This window comes from Meleagris gallopavo, chromosome 17 (assembly GCF_000146605.3).
Source record: "Meleagris gallopavo isolate NT-WF06-2002-E0010 breed Aviagen turkey brand Nicholas breeding stock chromosome 17, Turkey_5.1, whole genome shotgun sequence".
In the NCBI taxonomy this organism is placed as follows: Eukaryota; Metazoa; Chordata; class Aves; order Galliformes; family Phasianidae; genus Meleagris; species Meleagris gallopavo.
The window spans coordinates 12,740,065-12,753,310 of NC_015027.2; the positions used below are offsets into that span (position 1 = coordinate 12,740,065).

Here is a 13,246-nt window from a genome sequence, read left to right on the forward strand (position 1 = left end):
ATTTTTAGAACCATTCTCTGATCTCCCAAGATCCCAACTGCACCTCTGGAAAGCAGGGAGCAGCTGCTATGCAGTGCCACAGTTCCCAGTGACAAAGCAGCCCGTAATGCCTGGCTGGCCTGGCCGTGCTCAGACACAGTGCTGCAGCTGCTCCCCGAAGTCAGGCATCAGAAAACCTGCTCACAACCCAGTGGCCCCATTTTTCTCCAGAGCAGCAACCTGTCTAGAGAAAAAAAAACAAAAACAAACAAAAAAAGGTAAATGATGCCACAAGCCGCTGCTGACAAATCCACATAAAATGCAATACACTGAATTAGCTGTAAGATCACCACCAATTCTTCCAGTCCTGCAAGGTCACACATCCCTTCAGCTTTATGCACACGGCAAATCTTGCTGTAATCTATGATTATTCCCATGTAAAGCTAAGCAAGTAAGTGTGTGCGAAACTAGAGATATAATCATTAAACGTAACAGATAATTGATATTTATACTGAGGAGAAAATTGACTTTTGTTAACCTCAGCTACTAAATTACTTCTTCAATACTATAAGAACGCAACAGCGGGCTATTGATCACTAGATTCATTACACTTTTATGACAAATTTGAAAGCACAGCCATTAAGTACAATACTACAGCTGGAAGAGAAAAGGGGTGGGTGATGCTTGGGTTTAAAAGACAAAACAAAAACCCTTCAGTCTGCGAAATTCTTACCAAATGTATGTAAAGAACAAAGTATTTCCCTGCACAACCAACTCACTTCCTCACAGGTTTTAACCATGCCTGTTTTGGCTGTTCTTTACTACTGCAAATTTTTACCAAAGCAATGCAACTAACAGAAAACAAATTGGAGAAAGGCGTGCTGGAGACCTGCCAAAAAAATATTTCATTATTCACTGACAGATGAACTGCAAATCTCAGTCCTGAAACGTGCATTCTCTCAGGTTGTGAAAATCACAAGATGAGAGAAGAGAAGTGCTGGGTAACAATGACCTGTATGTGAGTCTGAAGACTTTTCAGGCATCAGATAGTTCCAGCTTTCATAACAGCAGTCATATTTTCTTACAGTTCCACGTTGCTAAACTAGCTGAATAGTTTTTAAGATATTTCTGAGGGGACTGCAGTGTGCTATTGTCTTGTAGGCTGGCAAAACAACTTCACCTTCTTTTGGGCAAGAGTCACAGAACAGCTTTCAGTTTACAGCAATTTACGAGATGCTTTCAGAGATCCAAGCTATCAAAGGAGCATGAGGGGGAAGAGGTAAGCAGCAATGGAAGTCATACAATTTTTATGTTCTAATATTCTAAATATTTATTTTAGCAATCAGGTGAAGTCAAACAGCTGAAATCTAAGTTCCCCATGCTGAACTGTATAGTCACAGCTCCAAAAAAGGATACCTCGTTCTTATAATTTGTTTTCTTAGAGAAGGGAAATTACTGAAAAGTAATTGGAATGAAAACCCTAAACCACTTTTCCCTTTGTTGTCTCTCACCTATGTTTGTGAACTTCGTGGGAATGTCAGTTCCCCATCTCCTTTCACTTTGCCAACAAAAGACAACTCACCAGCAGACTCAGGAGTACTGCAAGAACTGGGAACCAACACAGATGTTTTGTCTGAAACCACCTCAGCCTGACTTCTGCAATACACCAGGCTAATGGATGGACAATTGAGTTTAATTCTCAGGATTAATCTCCTTTGTTTATTAATCCTTTAGAAACTAAATTTATTCTGCCTACTTTCTATATACTGCCTGTTTGGATATAAACACAATGGAGAAAATGAAGAAAAAGAAGAGCTGGAGATTTTGGCAGCAGCGTGATGACAACTGGGGTTTCTGGCTCCAAAAAAAAAGTAGAGGAGGTTTCATTAGAGACAGCAGAGCAGATACAGTAGAGCAGACCCCTAGCCAAGGCCAGGCAGCACAGTGCCCAAGCTGAAGGGCACAAAGGAAGGCAAGATGCTCTCTGCAGAACTGGGTCCCAGCTGCAGCCTCAGCACTTGGGGACCTGTGAGGGTCTTACCAAAGCCTCTGTGGCCAAGGGAAGCCTCAACATCAGGCAGGAGCCAAGGCAAGACCTGCTATACAGCTGCAGTTTCTCAAGCCTCTTCCCACAGCCACTGTCTGGGTTAACCACTGTGTGGCACTGCCCCTCCAGAGGTCACAGACCACACGTGTGTTTGGCAGACACCTTTTCATTGCATGGAAAGTAGAGAAAGAGAAGCAACAGTCAGTGAGACAACAGGGCAGCAAAAAACAGGAGACAAGACCTTCAAGTGAAGTAGTATGGCAAGTGGGAAAGCATCTAGTAAATAATAGAAAGAACAGTGATTCTAATAAAGCTTAAAATCCTCCTTTCATTCCTGCTGTCTTCTAGGTTACATATCAGCTTCTAGATGCCCACCAGAATTCAAAAGGGTTTCGAGGAATAGCATATGGGAGTTACCTACAGATAATGTATTTCAAGTCACCTTCCCTGTAACTGATGAGTGAATTTTACAGTACTTTACAGGCAGTTTTCCTTTCATTCCACAGTGCACAATCATGCCATTACCGTGGAGTGGTACCATAAAATACAGAACTCTGGTACGTTGAAGGGCAGTGTCCTCTGCCCTTCTTACTAGTGTGGCTTCTTCTGCAGGACTAATAATTACTGAATGCAAGCAGAATACAGCAAAACTTTACTTCAACTTTACAAAACTTTACTTCATGCGAGTCATGGCAACCTCTGCCAAGAGTTTGGGATGGTTTTAAAACTGTTTTGAAAGAATAAGAGAAGTGAATAACTAACACCAAGTCACAGTTCTGACAAAGTTTAACACTGTGAAAAAAAGGAAGTTGAATTTATCCATGTTTTTTTTTTCCTCCATACTGTCTCTTAAAAAATAGTAGAGAACAGTAACAAGCCTAAATGTATCTTGTTCCAAGACACACCTATCTTTGTGATCAACACAGTTTCATAGAAGAAAAGTTATCATTCTTTTCCCAAGCATTTCCCAATCATTTTGAGGCAGCAAAGTAATGGATACAATTCATTGGAAAGTAAAGGCTTTACGAGGACTATACTTACCTAAGATAGCATTACAACAAAAACTTGTGCTGCTGAAGTGATTTGTAGATGCCTGTAATTATTGCTTACCATAGGGCCAAAGTTTCTCACCCACAAAGAAAGTTCAGCCGAAGGAAAAAATAAAAATAAAAATAAAATCACCCTTCTTGCCTAAATCTGGTACTTCTTTTGGATTTGTAAAAACAGCAGCACGAGATTTCAAACAGTGAAGAACAAATGAGCACTGCACAACATCATACTCACCCAGCAATAACAACTCCATCACAAGAATGTACATCACACAGGATTTTTCCCAGCTCGTATTGCAGCTGACTCACAGCACCACTGCGGTTCTGCACAGAAAGACAAGACTTGCTATCAGTATTGCAATTAATTCGTCTACCAAGTTTGTTTGCTTCCACATAGGAAAGCCCTGAGCAGCCCTATCGCTGCTGACAAGTTGCTGTGCAGCTGAGAGAGAAGACCTATGCATTTCATGCTTGCCTCCTGGAACTTTTTACAGACAGAAAAAGATTGAGAAAGAAGTCATCATTCACCATTATCGTCCGTAATCATTAAGCAGAGAAATGTAACCATGACATCAAAGAAATGATACCTTTCTTTTTGCCAGGATATGTAATGAACAGAGAAGAAGCCTTCATCTTAAAGGTTGACTGTCAATACCAAAGGATGGATGAAGTAAAAACATCTTTCACCAAAGTCATGGGAATAGAGCTGCAAACAAAGACCCATTCCCAAAAGCAACTGACCGTCAAGAAAATAAGAAGTCTTACAGCTGGGGCAAAGTCTCATAAATCCCTCAGCAGCTTTCCCCTTTTAACTAGCCAAAAGAAGCTGCAATGCAGAAGACCAGCTTTTCACCGCCACTTGTTTGAACCGGGTTCCCATTTTTCTCCAGCATCTGGATCCCATTAAGCCAATCTCTCTCCCTTTTACCTTCCAGTTGGTTCGCAGAGCACGCTCCTTGGCACGGCAGTCCTTCAGGGCCAGCTTCCAGCAGGGCCGATCAGAGATGCTCACATCCAACAGGTATCCTTCCTGTTGGCACAGCCGGTACCACAGCACTTCATCTTCTGCGAGCACTTTCCATGTTCTGCTGACCTGGAAACCAAACATACGTATGTATCTCACATTAAATCATGTCAGATTTTGTATGGAATGGGGGAACGGCTGTTTATGAGGGTGGACAGTGATAGGACAAGGGAGAATGGCTTTCAACTGAGACGGGAGGCTTAGGTTGGATATGAGGAGGAAGTTTTTCCCCCAGAGGGTGGTGAGGCACTGGAACAGGTTGCCCAAGGAGGTTGTGGATGCCCCATCCCTGCAGGCATTCAAGGCCAGGCTGGACGTGGCTCTGGGCAGCCTGGGCTGCTGGTTGGTGACCTGCACACAGCAGGGGGTTGGAACTACATGATCATTGATGTCCTTTTCAACCCAGGCCATTTTCTGATTATTCTCTGATTACTCTAAAATAACACATAACATTTCTGTTGATTCTTTTGAGAAAAACTCGGTCAAAATACTCAGATTTCGCTCAGCTAAAACTGCCCAAAACACAGACACCAGCATTTGGTGGCCACATTGCTAACATCTGACATAAGCACCACAGAAAATGTGAAAAAGGAAAGGGAACAAGAAAACAATTAAGGCAGCATTGTAAGCTTTGAGCAAAAATATGAGTTTATTTTCACATTTGTTATTAAGAAAAGCTTGCAGATCACGCCACCACCCTACTGACAATGCCTGATTAGGCTGGGTGACATTAGTGATTTATAACCTATTGTATTACAGTATGCATAAATAGGAATGAATTATTAAGTTTTTCAAGTGGCCTCAAGTTGCTGTCCATTTCAGAGAAAGCCGCTTCATCATAACCAATTGTGGGCTTGGAATTAAAGATTCAAGAGGTGAGAGGCAACTTAAGTAGCATCTGTACTCTGTAACTCTTAATTTAAAAAAAAAAAAAAACACAACAAATTTAACCAATGAAAAGTGCTGCCAGTGAAAGCAGTAATCAATTGGACACTGTTTCCAGAAGACTAAAAAAAAAAAAAAGCTTCTTGGGCTGACATCATTTTTAGCTGCTTACAATTAAGTCCCCAGTGCCAAGATTACACAAAAATCTAGGTCTTGCAGTGATACAGAACCCCACAGCACCCATCACCCCATGTCTACTTGCCACTGCTTCCACGCTGACACAACATAGCACAGAAGGAAGAAATTAACTACATTACTCACCCCCGTTTAATAAAATTAACTCCCTTTACATTTTGTTATCAACACGCATGCTTTGCTCCAGCCCTGCTAGAAACACAGCTGTTAAACACAAAGCACAGCCTCACAAAGTGGTGTAGGTTAGGAGGAACACTGAAGGTGTGAGAACCCTGCAGCTGGTGCAGGGCTGCAAGAAGTCCCTGCATGCTCCACAGTGCCCCAGCAGCAGGACGTGCTCAGCAATGAGCAGCACTGCCTCAGGACATGCCCCTGAGAACACCGTGAAGCTTCTGGCTGGTTTATTTACACTGTGCTGCCTCCATTGGGCTTGTTGCAGTAAGACACACATCACAGTTGTGCTTTCAAAATCCAACATCCTGTCCCATTAGGAAAGAAGAATTGCATCATGTTTCAGGACTGGTTTCTTTCAGGAAAGAAAGCAAACAGAAGAGCAACCTGTAGGTATTTTAGGATCTGATACCTGCACACAAGAGCAGCTCTCAAACCCATTTGGGAATACCCAAACCCAGCAGCTAGCACTCCACAATTCCACTCAGCCACCAAAATATTCAGAAGACACACAACCCCCCTCCACCACCAAAGAAAGCAACCTGGCCAGGGCAACACTGCCTTATAAATTACCAAACAGTGCTGGGCTCCTCTAGCACTGTGTGTCATTATGTGCTACAAAAGCAAAAACTCACGTGTAATGCTCCTGTCGCTGCAGGGACACACTCAGGAAGCTCAAAGTGAAAAAAAATATATATTTTTTTCAAACTGCTAGAGTTTCACGGGGAATTTGCTCTGAAATTGATTTTAAAGCAGTATAAACCCACACGTTATTGCTCAAAGGAAAAACCAAGCAGTGTTTGGTGTCCCCACAAAGCAGAGCTCGGCCAGCAGCACAGGTCTCTCTCCTGGCCCCAGAAGGAGCACGCTGCTGCTGACAGCCACGAGGCAGCTTCTGTCCGTGCATCAACTCAACCAAGCCCAACTCTGCCCACTTTTGATTGCTTTAATTGGATAAAAATAAAATTAATAAAAAGGAAAAACACCGTTGGAGTTTGCCAAAGCAGTGTTTGTGCAGACTTTTCTGGTTTCAAGGCCATAAAAGTATTCCATAAAGACAGTTAAAAAAAAAGGAGAAGGGGAAGACAATCACATAAAATCTAGATGCCTATTCAGCTTTCAGGAATAAACATTCAAGGGGAATAGAGATCCTATCCTATTATGATTTTTTTTTTTTTTAAATCAAATTACATCGAATCCTGCTGCTTTACAGGCACGACTTTCCAACGGTCCCTAACGCAGCCTTTTCTTAACGCACCAAAACTGGCATGGCAATCCCTTGTAAAAGCCCCACTGAGCGAGCCTCAGCTGCAAGAGCCCTCTAATAAAAGTATCTCGAGCATTTTGCTTTACAGCACCACTGTGAGCTGCCACATTAAAACCAGCCACTGGCTCCAAGTCAGCTTTATTGGAGCTGCCTGAGTCGGGGTTTCAGGTGAGGCCCCAAAAGCCACAGCATCACAGCTTTATCTGCATGCACCCACACATTCTGTTTGTTGGAGAGAAGCTGTTGCACACAAAGCTCTTCTGAATGACAGACGTAATTATTTCCAAATTTACACTCCATGCCAGCTCCTACAGTGATCAATAACAACATCTTATGGGGTTGTTTATAGATTTAGAGGCTGCAATTTAATTTTGTCATTAGTGTTCCTGTTATCGTTTTACTGTGATTCTCAAAGCAACTTTGGTTTCCCCTGAGCTCTGCAGAGGAACAATTTTCTGTCTGGAGTTCAGCAAGGAATAATGCTCTGAAGGACTTCAGAGGCTTTTGCTGACATAGGTTTTGCTGTTGGTTTTGTGTCTGGGGATTTTTTTTATTATTATTACTTGTTTTTGCAAAAGCAAGCAAAACAAAGTAACCAAAGAAATCCACCTCTTCCATTGAATCCTGAACTCTTCTAATCCTGTCTTAATCAACTGGCTTAAATCCTAATGAAGGTTTATTCATCCCTCCCCATCTGATAACTGCCTTTGCTTCATTAGGTTTGTTTTCTTCTCTGGTCACACAAAGATAGATTCAAGGTTCATTTGCTGAATCCAGGGGCCTCATTTTGAAGTATCTGGACTTTCAATTCAGTACAACACTTAACGCCAAGTAGCATTTCAGCCAAAGCCATTCAGATGCACATTTACCAGGTGGAAGCTGCTCATCTTTTCAATTTGCAGCCATAATGTTATTTTAAGTCTCATCCTAAGCCCTGAGCTCAGGAAATCCTCATCCATCCCTTTCTCTGCTCTCTCTCCCCTAGCTGAGGACGGTGGGTGATTATTTGTACACAATCACCATAAAAAAAATATGAACGTAAATACCTAAGATTTTATTTTTCAGATTTTTAAATATTCGACAATTCCAGACCCTTTAACAACAAGCATCTGAAATTCTTGATCTGTGCAAGACAGATCATTCTTAAATTCCTAGAAACAGGCTCTCCTGTCCTAGATACATACACAATTGCTGTGTTAGTAAACATTTCCAAGCATCTCTCAGACGAGAACACCAGCAGTTCAAAGACAACTTCCCACTGATCTGTTCAGAAATAGAACTCTGCCCTAGTGTTGCTAAAATTCAATACATGCTGTCTAGAAGTGTTTCCCACCACAAAATGTAATTTATGCAGCCTCTGGTATTTACTAGAGAGCAGTAACACAACTGAAGAGCACAGAGCTTCACACATCGGACATAACCTTATCCTAAAGCTGACAGTTTGAGGCCAGACCCTAAGGCCATGAGCAAAGCCCGGCAGAACCAGCCCCAAATAACACAAAGGGTTCTGATGCATTCCACGTGCCATAGTGGCCCAGGTGATTGTTTTCCCTTTTTCCTCCACGTTAGAACCAGAATGAAGGAGAACCCATTCTCAAACTCTCATCACAGCAGTCACAAGAGTCACTCATTGCATGGATCCTCCTTCTAACGGCCAGACAAAAAATAAATAAGATGTTCTCCTAACTCTCCATAGGGCCAGTGCAAACCTGGGAGAAAAAGCACTGCAAGCTGAGACACTGAGCCCCAGACACCTTTCTCTGCTGGCTGAAAATAGGGGATATCAGTAGGGACTGGTCTGCTGGACACCAGTGGGTATCACACGGGTACTGCACACCCACCAGAGCTCAGGAACTGATGACACTATTAACTGATGTGCTGCACATGGCTTCAGTGTTCCAAGTGCCATACAGACAGCTTGTGTTTTATGGTACTAATTCCAAAAATCAAAGAAAAGCTGTGGGAAAGAGGGGGAGAGAGAAATATCAGGGTGAAATTAAACTTCTCCAGAGTAGTCTGATGTGATTAAATCTCAAAGAGACTCTGCAGTCACGCTACTTTACTGTTAGTTGGTTACCAATTTGGCTTAAAGAACTAAGCAAACAGGTTTTCTCCAAAGGCACTCGCACAGTTCACAATGCCAATTCCACTGGCTGGCCCAATTTCACTGAAGTCCCAAGGCGCCTTAATAAAAAAACCTTTCTAAGCTAACAACGTAAAGCAGCAGGCTTTCCATTTAACAGAAGAGGGCTTTCCCCCGCCTCCCTTCAGAAGACAAAATCACCAAGAGAAAAATGAAAATGGCATTTATTTTTATTGCTCTGCTTTTTATTTGCACACGTCAAAAGAAGCCAGCTCTGCACTAAAAGCACTGGATATCCATCTCGTTCGGAGAGCCTTGTAAAGCACTGGGCATGTGCTCAGCTACCTGTCAGCTGCCACAAAGGAGCATCTGACTCAGTCTTCGAAAGCAAATGAGAAACGTGGAAAATCTGCTGAGTGTTAAACACATTTTCTGAGAGCAGATTCAAATTTAAAACAAATGTGAGAGAGAGAAACTGAGTGCAGCTCAAGCGCAGAGAAAAGGAGCAGCCCTGTAGCAGCCAAGCCTTTTGCTACACCACGAGGTAAACTGATCATGCCTGACAGAAATAAAAGAGAGACTAAACTAAAAGTAATCCACTCCCCAAATGCAATCCTGTTCCATTTTGTGGAATGTGGCCTTAACTGGTTGCATCTCCCTGTATCAAATGACTGAAACTCAGGCTGTTTGAAAGCTTCATTCTTCTAGACAGCACCAAGAATCATTCCAGAGAATGTTTTTCCTTTGCATCAGCAGCCCCACGAGAGGAAGTACTTCTCTTCTAGCAGCTCCTGGTCCTACAAGTCATTAGCAAGTCAAAGATTTAAGCAATAAAGACCTATAACTACTTAAAACTGTGACTTGCTCAGACTCTACATTCAAAGACTAATTTAATTTCAGTGCACATGTCATTCAGTTAATGCTTGCATTAAGCTTGCCATCCACTACAAAGCTTTACCCTGTTGTACACATTAACATTTCCTTATCTAACAAACCGTCCAGGGACTATTTCCAGTATTACAGAAAGAACCATTCTGATTGGATTTTAAGCAGCAGCAAGATGTGTTTTGTATGTAAGAGTTCAATGAACACCAGCCTGAAGCACTAAACAGAGATGATGGGAGAAGCTGGCAATTCACATTCACACCACTATTTTACAGGGTACTCAGCACTTGCTGATTTAAGTTTGCTTTGGGGACTCATTCAGAGAGGAGGTTCATCTTTTAGTGCACAGAGAAAGAAGACAGAGGCTCAAGAAGAGCAGATGAGTAGTCTAAGTACAGTTGGCTGTGTGTAAGTTAGTGTGGCCACTTGGAGAGAGAGACAGTTAGTGGTGACACGAGAACTACATCAGAGAACACACTGGTGAAAGTGCTATCACAGAGTAATGCCACAGAATGATATAAACCAGGAGAAGGGGGTAGGAAATCAGTATTATTTAAGAATTTAGCTTTGTATGAAACTACTAAAGACAAAAAGTTGCTGCTCTACAACGCCTGTCAACTGAGAAGTGTTGGGGGGAGCAGCTTTATTGCCATTCTTAAGTGCTGAGCTCTCAGTGTTGCAGCAACACAGTCACCTGCTTCTGACTACACTTGCTTGAATTAAAAGATCTTTGCAAGCATTTCTTTTAAATTATAAGGTCTTGGTTACGTGCAAGTCACAAATGTGTGGGTTAGCTATGCTTGACTGGAGGCTATAAATCCAGCTCAATTAATATTACTTTTCAATATGCAGTTTGGGAAGAATTTCCAGTAACTACAACCAGCTGAGCCACTAGGACTAAACACACATTCCCTGCATCACAGTGCCTTCCTGCTGCTTGAGCACACGTGCTCATTTGATGTGGAAAGCAAACTGCCAGCACCGCTTACCTGAGCACACTTTCCCAGTTCAGCCTTTCCCAGATACTGAAATATCTTCAACGCCAGTTCGTATGGCAGATGGACATCAAAGAAAGGAACCTCATTGATTTCATTCTGGTAAGACAAAAAGAAAGAATATAATTTCTTAGGCTTCTTTATTGCATAGCCAAATAGTAGCAAAAGTTATGGTGGTATTAAGAAAGAACACTGTATCCTCAGTGCCATCACAGCTCCATAACAAAGGCAGAAGTAATCCCCTCTCTCCACTCCTAAGGGCACAACATCAGACAGGTCGGGCTGACATGACAGCGCCCAAGCTACAGTCTGCTCACTCTGAGCCACAGTGGACAAAGTATACTACATTGCTAAGTGGAGCTAAAGAGCGTACCAAAGAGAACCATGAGGCTTATCTGTAGTCACATGGCACAGAAAGGCAAGGCACGTTGTAACACAACTATTTCTCTAGGGTTTCAGTGTCAAAAAAGACCAAACAGATGATGGAAAGTGAAGGAATATTTTGATATAAAACCAAGCGAAGATGCTGCTGTTTGCTTCTGTCCATCCATAACACCAATTTCTTTCTTCACAGCATGTTGGAAGGGCCACTGCTTCACCTCATCACCACAGTAACATCTGTAAACCAAAGAATCCATTGCTCCTGCCTAATTGCCAAATGCAGCACAAATGCTGTTCTTAGCAGGGCTTTTTATTCTAACTATCTCATTAACAAATCTTTCTGCAATTTTTGCATCAGATTTGTCCTCTTTTCCATTTCTGCCTGGAGATTCCAAAGTTTCTATACTATACAAAAAAAGAGAGTGCAAAACCTGTCCACTGTAAACACTTCTGTATGTCACTCACTCTAAAATTTTGTGCTCCAGTGTTTTCTTTTCCTGGTGTCTACATCCTCTACTCAAGTGCTGCAGAAAAAAAGCTGTGGGTGCCCCTTCCTTGAGGCCATGGAAGGGGCCCTGGGCAGCCTGATCTGGTGGGGGCAACCAGCCCAGGGCAGGGGTTGTGGGAAGCTGTAAGGACCCTTCCAACCCAACCATGCTGTGTTTCTACAATCTCCCCAGCAGTCTCCATGTATGCCAGGCTGGGACTGTACTCTGACTCCTAGCACTTCTCTGGCCCAAAGACCTTTATTTTTCAGCAGGTCTCTTCTACACGAGCACCCTGCTCATTAAAACCTGGTCTCTTTGCAGTGCTTAATGAAGTGGCAAAACAGACAACACCAGGTTTCCGGTTACACAGGAAAATTATTGTATAATACACTGAAAGGCTTTAATGCAAAGCGTACCACACACTAGAGACAAGTGTGCAGACAGCACAAAGATGGGCACTGCTCCCATTGGGCTGTTTCAGCAGGACAGCAGCAGCCTCTAGGCACCAAACCCTGCCCATGTGCTGAAGCTGCTGGCAGCCTGCAGTGGCCCTCCTGCTGCATCCCTTCTCTTCTCCTCTCCTCTCCCAACGAGGCCCACAGGCACTGCTCCCCACTGTGGGTTTGCACAAACACTGTTTCCACGTGGCTTTAACCGACTCTATCTCGAAAGGGGACACTAAATAAATAAATGGATTCCAAGTGCATTGCCATGGCCACACACAGGCAAAGCCTGAGCTGGGCAGATGTGAACCTGGCACTTGGAGCCACACAGCCCAAATGAAGAAGAGGAGCCACGAGCAGGGCTTAGCCCTGGGCTTATGGGCTTGGGCACAGCACCACTATGAGTACATCGCTTCCAAATTGGAGCTGACCCACAGCCAACTAGAACCCAGTCTGTCCATGTGTACCAAACATACAAGACATACAGGCTGCCTACAGCCCTGCCAGCATAGGCACAGTGCAGCAAGGACAGCTCACCCAGGGAAAAGGGCAAAAAGGACAACAGCAGATTTATAAACTAACCTACAGGAGAACGTGCAGCCACACTGTGAGCACAAGGAACACAATTCTTGTGCACTGTGAGCATAAGAACTCTATTGTAATGGAATATTAAGAGAGCTAAGTGTTAACATCAATGCTGGTTAGCAGCAGTGACTTGGCTGAGTGCTGGAGGAGCACAGCCCTGGGGCTGCTGCCCCCCTGGACAGGTTCCTGGGGACCAATAGAGAGCTGACTGCTTGCAAGGATCAATCTATGCCTTGCAGGCAGACTTCAATCTGCTCCTTTTATTTATATATATATATATATATATGTATATTTAAGTAAAAAGTAAATAGCCACAGTGAAGACAGAGAGAAAAAAGGGTCTCCCCATAGTTGCAAATAAAAACTCCATTGCGTTTGAAGGATTCACCAACACAACTTTTAATGGGCTCAGAACTGTATTTGAGGTTCCTTCCCAATTAACTCTTCTATGCAAAGAACTCACGCTTGTTTTCCTGCTACGCAGCAGCGTCACAACACGGAGCATCCGACACACCCGCACTGGAGGGGCTTCAATAAGGAGCAGAAGAGAAACCGAAATTCTTAAAGCAAAACGCCACGAAGCCGCTCTGCAGGAAGGAAAATCCATCCGAAGGGCTACGGGGCACGCGCAGCCCGAGATCGCAGACGTTCTGACGGCCCAGCCCCCTCAGGGCCCCCAACACAACAGGACAGGCCTCGCCCCGCAGCCCGCCCTACCAGGTCTCGGATGAGCTGTCCCAGCAGGTCGTCGGCCTCATCCCTCGCGGCCT

At 43.5% G+C, this 13,246-nt stretch overlaps 1 protein-coding gene across 2 annotated transcripts; it reads right to left on the bottom strand.

Annotated features, from left to right (window-relative positions):
• Positions 1 to 24: 24 nt before the first annotated feature.
• LOC104913612 (F-box/WD repeat-containing protein 8-like) lies at positions 25 to 13,246 on the bottom strand. 2 transcript variants are annotated; one of them, XM_010720565.3, is made up of 5 exons: positions 12,940 to 13,172; positions 10,575 to 10,679; positions 4,004 to 4,168; positions 3,311 to 3,399; positions 25 to 223 (listed from the first exon to the last, which is right to left on the bottom strand). In XM_010720565.3, exons 1-5 carry the CDS (start codon positions 13,081 to 13,083, stop codon positions 181 to 183), a joined length of 546 nt encoding a protein of 181 aa, XP_010718867.1. In that variant the 5' UTR covers positions 13,084 to 13,172; the 3' UTR covers positions 25 to 180. The 2 variants fall into 2 exon arrangements, 1 of the variants encoding a protein (XP_010718867.1); XR_795517.1 differs by lacking the exon at positions 12,940 to 13,172 and adding an exon at positions 13,194 to 13,246 and having other exon boundaries at positions 205 to 223.